The sequence below is a fragment of the Cebidichthys violaceus genome, unplaced genomic scaffold (assembly GCF_023349555.1).
Source record: "Cebidichthys violaceus isolate CVI_PGR_0920_01 unplaced genomic scaffold, fCebVio1.0.p SCAF_12, whole genome shotgun sequence".
Lineage (NCBI taxonomy): Eukaryota > Metazoa > Chordata > Actinopteri > Perciformes > Stichaeidae > Cebidichthys > Cebidichthys violaceus.
This window is the reverse complement of record NW_027176285.1, coordinates 2,681,239-2,689,993: the sequence shown is the minus strand read 5'-3', so window position 1 is coordinate 2,689,993 and position 8,755 is coordinate 2,681,239. Positions and strand designations below refer to the sequence as shown.

General features: G+C 45.5%; 2 protein-coding genes across 5 annotated transcripts; one reads left to right on the top strand and one right to left on the bottom strand.

Annotated features, from left to right (window-relative positions):
• The first annotated feature begins 1,633 nt into the window (after positions 1 to 1,633).
• On the top strand, positions 1,634 to 3,617 carry pgam2 (phosphoglycerate mutase 2 (muscle)). The gene is made up of 3 exons (XM_068705902.1): positions 1,634 to 2,149; positions 2,303 to 2,483; positions 3,141 to 3,617. The coding sequence occupies exons 1-3, from the start codon at positions 1,733 to 1,735 to the stop codon at positions 3,308 to 3,310; spliced, it is 768 nt and encodes a 255-aa protein (XP_068562003.1). The 5' UTR covers positions 1,634 to 1,732; the 3' UTR covers positions 3,311 to 3,617.
• Positions 3,618 to 4,449: 832 nt separating this feature from the next.
• On the bottom strand, positions 4,450 to 8,405 carry LOC137868622 (syntaxin-2-like). 4 transcript variants are annotated; one of them, XM_068705502.1, is made up of 9 exons: positions 8,330 to 8,405; positions 7,901 to 7,971; positions 7,669 to 7,768; positions 7,056 to 7,130; positions 6,628 to 6,704; positions 6,311 to 6,419; positions 5,681 to 5,754; positions 5,374 to 5,511; positions 4,450 to 5,273 (listed from the first exon to the last, which is right to left on the bottom strand). In XM_068705502.1, the coding sequence occupies exons 2-9, from the start codon at positions 7,952 to 7,954 to the stop codon at positions 5,067 to 5,069; spliced, it is 834 nt and encodes a 277-aa protein (XP_068561603.1). In that variant the 5' UTR covers positions 7,955 to 7,971; positions 8,330 to 8,405; the 3' UTR covers positions 4,450 to 5,066. The 4 variants fall into 4 exon arrangements, with proteins under 4 accessions (XP_068561603.1, XP_068561602.1, XP_068561604.1 ...); XM_068705501.1 differs by having other exon boundaries at positions 7,901 to 7,974; positions 8,330 to 8,388; XM_068705503.1 differs by lacking the exon at positions 8,330 to 8,405 and adding an exon at positions 8,242 to 8,257 and having other exon boundaries at positions 7,901 to 7,974.
• Positions 8,406 to 8,755: the final 350 nt, after the last annotated feature.

The following is an 8,755-nucleotide window of genomic DNA, read 5'->3' as shown; positions in this document are numbered from 1 at the left end:
ATGCCTTGCTGGTACCATACAACTGGTCTATCAGCTCTTCGCTGCTGCAAAAATGGTTTCTACAGGGGTCGAACAGTAAATGGCATAGAACCAAAACCTAGCAGCAGAGCTTGATATTAATTATCCGTCATTCCAGCATTGAAAACTGTGTTTTCATATTCATTTTGTAAATGTCAATTCACCATAGAACCAGTGTGACCCAGCTGCAAAAAAGGCACATCCAGTGTTTTTCCTGCAGCATCATCCTTGTTAGTTCCTACTTTGTGCAATACAATAACCTACCTCCTTATTAGGCAGGCTGGCGTCACGCCTGGAACTCCATCAATATCATATTTTTGGACGATTGTATTTCTCTCTCTCTATATATATATATGGATCATAATTTGATTGGTCGTGGCAGGAGACGTTGACTTTGCTTGACAGCGTTGGCTCTGTGGCTTATAGTTTCCAAGCTTCATCAGCGCTGCGTATCCCTACCCTCTACGTCTGAGTGCTTCCCGACATTCAATTTCATGAAGGATACTGCAGAATAGTTAGCTTTCGATTATTTGTTTCAGTGGTGTATAATGTTTCCAGTAGGGTGGAACACGTTTCTCAACTCCAGACTCTTGAATCATTGAGCATACTTCAAATATGTTGTAGTGACGCACTTGCACAGCATATATAATACCACTGTATAAGTTGTAGCAGCTGTATATGTACAGTGCCTTACTAAAGTGTAACTCCTTTGAGATAGAAAAGAAATGTCGGGCTTCCTCATTCTGACTCCACACACTGTGACATGTCGCATGTAAATCTGATGCTAGAGCAACTCCTAGAGGTCATGGACAGTAATAACACTTTATAAATCCCTCTGCCTGTTTTAGATTTAAGAGACTCGATGATCATATTGCTAAGATACGATTCCTCAGGTTGGACCAGGTCGAACCCTTTAAAGATGAGTTAAAGATGTAGTTCAAGATCTTTGAGAAGCCTTTTTCCTTTTTGACTGGAACACTTTTCAACACTAATTGTTTCTGCTGTTTCTTGCATCTTTCGCCTGTTCTTGATTTGTACCTCAATTGTATTAACAATGATTATTGTTCATTAAGAGCAGTGGAAGAACGTTGTGCTAGTCAGTAAGTTGCGGAGCATTGGCGGCCGGCCGCATGTAAAGTAAGACAAAGCACATGAGTGCACGCTGTATGCAGCTTCTAATTCAGCTGTGTTTTGGCAACACGTCGCTCATGGATTTCCCTCCTACCCCGGTGTTGAGCCTGTTATGCCCTGTGAACAAATGCAATATTTACTAAACATATGAAATATTCAAAGTGCAATGAGCTACAGTTTCTCCCTCAGTGATTAAAACTGTTCCGAATGAGGCGCCTCTCTGCAGCCAACTCCGATCTTTTACACTTTTGTGCCACAGATCTCAGTTTAAAAGTCATGTTGCTATTTTGGCTAAATATCTGAACTCTGGCCTTCCCAGCCGCCGCATGTCCCACCAGCCCTGCAGAGGTCTGGCTCTATTGGCTGGCCATGTATGTCCATCAGAGCATCAAGGCCTCTCACAGGTGGAACGTGAAGGAGGCCTGTCTGCTTATGCACTGCCACCATCCAGGCAGCTATAAAAAGGAGTGTGGTATGCTGGCTTGGGCTCACTGTTGGTCAGACGGTGTGTGTGTGTGCACAAGTTAGAAGGGCTGAGGGAACTGTGTGTGGTTTAAGTCAAACTCAGGAGACACTGTGAGACATGGCTGCTGCCCACCGTTTGGTTATCGTCCGCCACGGCGAGAGCGCCTGGAACCAAGAGAACCGCTTCTGCGGCTGGTTCGACGCCGACCTCAGCGAGAAGGGGATGGAGGAGGCCAAGCGTGGAGCCCTGGCTATCAAGGACGCGGGCCTCAAGTTCGACGTGTGCTACACCTCCGTGCTGAAACGTGCCGTCAAGACCCTGTGGACCATCATGGAGGGCACAGACCAGATGTGGCTGCCCGTGATTCGCACCTGGCGCCTGAACGAGCGTCACTACGGAGGCCTCACTGGCCTCAACAAGGCCGAGACGGCAGAAAAGCACGGCGAGGAGCAGGTGAAGATCTGGCGCCGCTCCTTTGACATCCCACCTCCGCCCATGGAGAAGGATCACCCTTACAACAAAGTCATCAGTGAGGTGAGACAACTGAAAAGAAGGGCGTTGGCTAATTTGGAATCAGCAATCTAATCAGAAGATTGTCATAAAGCACCACCGTGTTTGTCTTATCAGTAACTTCTGTCAATTGTTTTGTGGGAGTAAACTACCTTTCACTGTTCTTACTACCTCCAGTCCCGGCGCTACAAGAATCTGAAGCCCGGTGAGCTCCCCACGTGCGAGTCACTGAAGGACACCATCGCCCGCGCCCTGCCTTTCTGGAATGACGTCATCGCGCCAGAAATCAAGTCGGGGAAGAACGTTATTATCGCCGCCCACGGCAACAGCCTCCGTGGCATCGTCAAGCACCTGGAGGGTGAGTACTACGGTTTGTAGGAGGACAGAAGCTTCCAAAAAGTTCCGCAGTGAAAAGTAGAGGTGAATGTTAACATTATAAAGTCCTACATCACAAAATGGCAAATTGCAAATGAACCGAATGTTTTGGTTTGAAAATAGCTTTCGGCTTTCATTGTAAAGGCCAAGGCCTAAATGATCACAGACACTTATCTATGCACACACACACACACACACACACACACACACACACACAGTTGTGGATTACAGAGCATAAAAATAGCATGCAGGGACTCAGCTGAGGGACAGGGCAGAGGGTCATGAGTGTGGTTCCCGTTACAGTCATGACCTTTATGTATAAAGGTTGTACTTTTTCAAGGAGTGGCCAGACATGGATAAGGGAGTCATACAGCCTTGAGGGCCTAAATGTCAGATAGGAATGGTGCTGTAGGTGTCAAGGATGAGAGAGACAAGTAGTTTCTTAGATTAGAAGTTACAGATTGCTGTGATCAAAATTAATTCAAATACAATCAGATGTAAAGAAAACCCTGCTGTGCTGACTATTGTTCTTCCTGTCTGCTTGGCTGGGCAGCCTTGTACTGTATCAATTGCATTCCGTCTCTGTTCCGTCTGCTGATCTGCATGTCTACCCGTCTGATCCATCTGCCCGTCTTTCCAGGTATGTCTGACGCGGCCATCATGGAGCTGAACCTGCCAACGGGAATCCCAATTGTGTACGAGCTGGACGCAAACCTGAAGCCTATAAAGCCCATGGCTTTCCTTGGTGATGAGGAAACCGTAAAGAAGGCCATGGAGGCGGTGGCCGCCCAGGGCAAAGCAAAGAAGTGAGCCTGCTCCGGAGGCTCCGTGAGGAGGCAAGGAAAAGAGACTGTTCCCCCTTCGTGCTTCAGCCCTTTACGACCGTGCATTTGTCCATCCTTGTAGTGCATTCCGACTTGGGGAAACGGGCCATTTTCAGCACATTAGCCCCGTTTGTTTAAATGACAGACAGAGAGATGACCTGTCAATCAAAGCAGACAGCCCCGGTCCTACATTTTATGCAGCCACATGTCACTCAGCCCTTTTTAAATTGTGGTCAAGGCCCATGTTAAGACCTCACCACTCTGGCACAACCAATAAAGAAGCCATGTTTTTACGTAGGCCTGGGTCTGTTTGATTTCACTTCTTATCTTATCACGGTCTCCCCTTTCTTTCTTTCTTCAAATTACATTGTCATCCTTCTCTATTATTCCCTTTTCTGTTTTCCCATTTGGGAATCAGTGGTTTCAGCAAGGAGCAGAGGTGCTGTGAAATCTTACCCAGGAGGTAGAGAGGAGGAGGAGGAGGAGGAGGAGGAGGGGGGGGGGGGGGGGGGGGGGAGAGAGACACATTGAGACAAGTCATTGGGTTCATCTTGGCAGCACTCCCATGATGCAGTTTGTCTGGGAGTTTTTGTCTATCCTCCCCTCCAGTCAGATCACACCGAGACCCGATAATTGTAAGCAATTATCCATCATACAAAAACTGCAGGTGACAAATTAAGAATATAAAAAAGCTAACGAGTGGAGCATCGTAAGGAATACACATGCTTCAGTAGTGACTAAGAGTGGTCTCTTTCCTGACGATAATGCCTCTATCTGCAGGACATAAAGGATCGCTGAATGGGGAATGGAAATAGAATTATGTAAATCAAACGCTCAAACCCCAATTGACATTTTGGCCCGATGTTACAGAGCACTCTCCACTACCATTATCAAAACACTGAGTGACGAAAATTTCTATAAAAAGATTAGAAGTGGAGAGTTGATACATATATAGAATACATAAGCCATTGAGAACTGAAGCAGCTCTTCTGGCTTGAAGTGGCCAAACTTGACAACTAATGGTTTTCCTGACATTTGTTACCCATCCGAATGGGATAGAGGGACTTTTAGACCTCCAACTGTAGTTATTCACATGTTACAATAAGGCACCAGTGACACATTACGTACTGTAGCATTCACCACATGGGTTTATTTCAGGATTGCCATAGTCTCACAGCGAGGCATTAGACATTTCTTTCAGAATGTTAAAAACACGATATTGGTAAAACAGTATCAGACAAAAACACGGGCGTTCAGCAGGACTGCAGAGAAGAGGGAAGTCAAGTGATCCTGGTTCAGAGTTCTATCTGATGTTGCCGTGCCACCTGCTGGCCACTAAGGGGAACACTGGCTAACAGTGTGTTGATGAACAAATCAATCCCAAGTCTAAAAATGTAGCTTGGTGTGTGTTCTTTGTATTATCATAATAGAAAAGGAGCAATTCTGGCATGGCTGAAAACTAAATGATTTAGAGTCTGTAACCATTGCTGAAAGCGAAATTCAGATTTTTTTTTTTTTAAGGTTTTAAGCTGCATTTGTCCTTTTGACAGTCCACAGGCAGCATCAGAAACTGGCTCAGCGCCTCGTCACCTTTGACACATCATTATCATAGCAGTTCAAATTGAAATTAACGACGACCTCATTATCCTTCGAGTCGGCAGAAATCGGATGAAAAGCGCGTTCCATCGAGCGCAGGCTTTGATGTAGATCAGGATGTTTGGTGCAGCCGAGGGTTCGGGAGCTCAGTCGTGGTTTGAATCAGAGGCGTTTTGATCTGTAGCGGTTTTAGCGGAGCTTTTCCTCCTGAAAGACTTGAAGAAGCTCGGGAGAGACGCTACCTTGTATGGGTTTCTCTTGTATGCCACTGCATCGTGGGTTTGTGCTTTGGACGCGTCGACATACTCCGCTGCACTCGTCACGTTCTTTTCTATATTGTTGATCAAGTCTCCCTGATGGAAGAAAAGCACAAGTAACACCAGTCGAGGTTGCGACATCGGTACATTCCTTCATATTAGGCATGCATATTTCCAAACGAGGCAGCCATCTTACCTGAATCTCCAACAGCATGGCGGTGTCGGAGAATATCTCGTGCAGCTCTTTGATGCTGGACTCGAGGCAGATGATGTCCTGATGACGAGACTCGATCTCACTCAGAGCCCGGCTAGAAATCGGAGCGTCGCAGTTGATCTGCAACAGGAAAAGTGCACCAGTTTATATAATCATCATCTGATTCGCTTCACAATACATCCTAACCCCATATCTAAGCGATCCACAACAAAATGAAAGCTACGATAGATAATTACTAACTATTGCGTTGCCATTTTTGTCGGCCAGAATCGAAGGAAATTCCACTCACGTCGGATATGAAGATGGTAAGATTGTCTCGGTGCAGCATGTCCTCCAGCTCTTCATCCGTCGTCACTTTATCCACTGAAATAGTGACAGAGGTAGTTAGTTCAACAAGCTGTTGTATCACCAACATCATTCTAAAACAAAAGTGCATCCTTGAATCCTAACGTTTTTTTTGTGTTGTGAGCTAACAAGTGTTTTTTTTTTAGGTGTTCACCACAGGATGGCGCAATTACACCTCTGCTCCTCTACTGCTACATCACTGTCTCTTAAATCAAATAAGTCTACTGTAGATGTAAACCGCAACCTGTGTGTAAACTGAAGGGGAAAATACAGTTTGATAGATAATTAAAATTGAACGCTGATAACCAATTACTCATTGTAATGACCTAATTGGGAAGAAGAGTGAATAATATTACCATCCTACATCATAACATATGTATATATATATATATATATATATATATATATATATCTGAGGAGCTATTAGTGTAGAAACCCCCGACATCAATTGTACTGCCATGATCCTGGTGTATGATACGAAGTCCAGTTACACACTGAGCAGAGCGGGGGTGGGGGTGGGGGGGGGGAAACAAGGGCTCGTGTTCTAGTGTCATTTGTTCTTTTGGCAGCTCACCAATCTCCAGCTGTCTCTGGATCTGTGCTTTGCATTTCTCTCTGAAGGAGATCTGCGCCTCATGGTGGCCCCTCATGACTTCAGCAAAGCACCGGGTCAGGTGGGAGTGCTGGCGAAAGACACATTTAAAAAAAAAAATCGGATTATCGATTCACGAAAATGAATTCATTGAAATGGAAATCTTGCGCACAGAACATTGTCACAGGGGATTTTTTTTTTTTTGACAGGTGCCTAAAGATTGAGGCTTCTTTTGTAATGAATGAGTCGGCTGTCTTTATGCACCTGGCTTGTTACAGGAGATAAAAGTGCTGCCAGACCTGGTTCTTCTGAATACGCTGCATTGCTGAGGCTCTTTCACCGTTCTTCTCATCCGCAGGAAAGTTCTCCTGCATTGCTGAAAGTACACAGATCAAAACGCGCACAGTCCTCCTAGCACACCGTTTCATCACTCTGCGCATGCAGCCGCAGAAAAATGTGTTTGGTTAACTCGCAGATTAGAGTGGAGAGTATAGCAGCCTTCCTTTTCTAACCATTTGCAAGTCAAATGCCATGTTGTGAACGACGCAGTTCCAGAATTTGAGAGGAAGCGCGATGCGGTGCTCTTCCTCATTGTATCAAACACCAACGACAGCCTACACAACTACGCATCCATAATGACTTCGCTCTAGTTGTGTTACTACAGCATGAGACAAACCAATATCTACTGTACGAAAAGCACATTTTGCAAAAAACAGCACTCCCTTACATATTAACTTGGCTCGGACCAAGTTGGCGTTCTTCTTGATCTCATCGTTCAGCAGCTTCAGCTTGTCTTGTTTTCCTACGAACAGAATAATACGTTCACCTCATCAAAGGCATCATTTCAGCATTTTAAAATGTGGTTCGTTTTAATGCAGCAGCTTTGGTGATCCCTTAACTTTAAGACGTACATCGTCAAAGAGCGTTAACATCCAAGAATGGTTGGGTTTTTATATGCATTATTAATTATTAACATGCAGCGTAGTGACCAGAGCACCTGCAGCCACGTGTTGGATACGTTTTTAACTTTCATTCAGCAGATCTGGCCGGTTGTTAATGTAACATTATTATCATGGTGTAGCTATATCTCCGTCTTGACCAAAACATTCATACGATACATTTATCTTCTTCTACGCCATCTAAGTATTTTCCATATAGCCGTTACCCCTCTATACAAACAGGCTCAGCGTGTGTGTGTGTGTGTGTGTGTGTGTGTGTGTGTGTGTGTGTGTGTGTGTGTGTGTGTGTGTGTGTGTGTGTGTGTGTTCAGTGGTGTGTGCCCTGGAGGAAGGGTAGATCTCTGAGAGCTCATCAGCGCCATGACGGTGCTCTCTACTTACTCTTGTCTTGGCTTGCAGAGGAAACAATAGCACCGTGTCGTCCCTCCACCTCTTCTGCTTGGCAGGACATTTTTTCAATGAGGCTTGTCACCTCCCCCACCTACAAATATATATATATATATACACACACACACACACACACACACACACACACACACACACACACACAGATATATATTAGGCTACTGGATATGAAGAGACAGCTAACAGACACAACGAGTGTGAAGTTTACCGTTTTGAAGAAGTCCTCCATGTTGGTTGTGCTCTCTGCTGTAGCATCTGCCATATGTCATCCTCCTGCTGCTGCTGTTCAAAAGGAGTCATTACGCTCACGTTACTACTTTAAAAATGAACAAATAAACTGCTACCTGCTGCTCCAGGTAGATAACGTTAGATGGATAGCCATCTTCTATATTTATACGGACTACTTAAATAAGAATCCGCTTTAACGCTGCTTTCATAAACGACACTAGTTTCCCCCCCCACAGGTGAAGTCAAGTCTTTAAACTCCCCCGAAACCTGTTGTTTTACTTTGCTGTAAATTACTCAAAGCTGCCGCGCGCCTCGCATTACCTTAGCGACAAAGTACAGTAAGACATTCGCGACATTTGTTTTACTTTCGGTGACGTTATTCACGATAAGGCGGAGGCTCGACCTCTACCTGCACTGTGTCCTCCCGAGCTGCTGAGCGCACCTGTGGAAATAATGAGGGAGCGCGAGCACGCGGGCGCGTTACCGTCAAGACTGGCAAACAAAGAACCTGTCCGCCATCGCGCGCACGTAGACAGTACAATAACTGAGACCTCTCTTCGTTGGATTAGATATTAATTAAGCGGGGGAGGCGTTGCTGTGTTTGAAAGTCACTGCACATGTAAATGTAGGTCGAGCGTGTAATGAGAATAGTGTAGCTCACCTGAGGGCGACTGTACGCCTCCCTCAGTGGCGGACTCGGGCTGTCTGAGGGGCAGGGGCGAAAAATAGGAAGGGCACCAGCTGCATGTGGTGGAGCACTGACATGCATGACGTTTTCTTAGCATGTACAATCCACTGCATCTTACTCTCTCCATTTAAGGGCTCCCATTAGTGC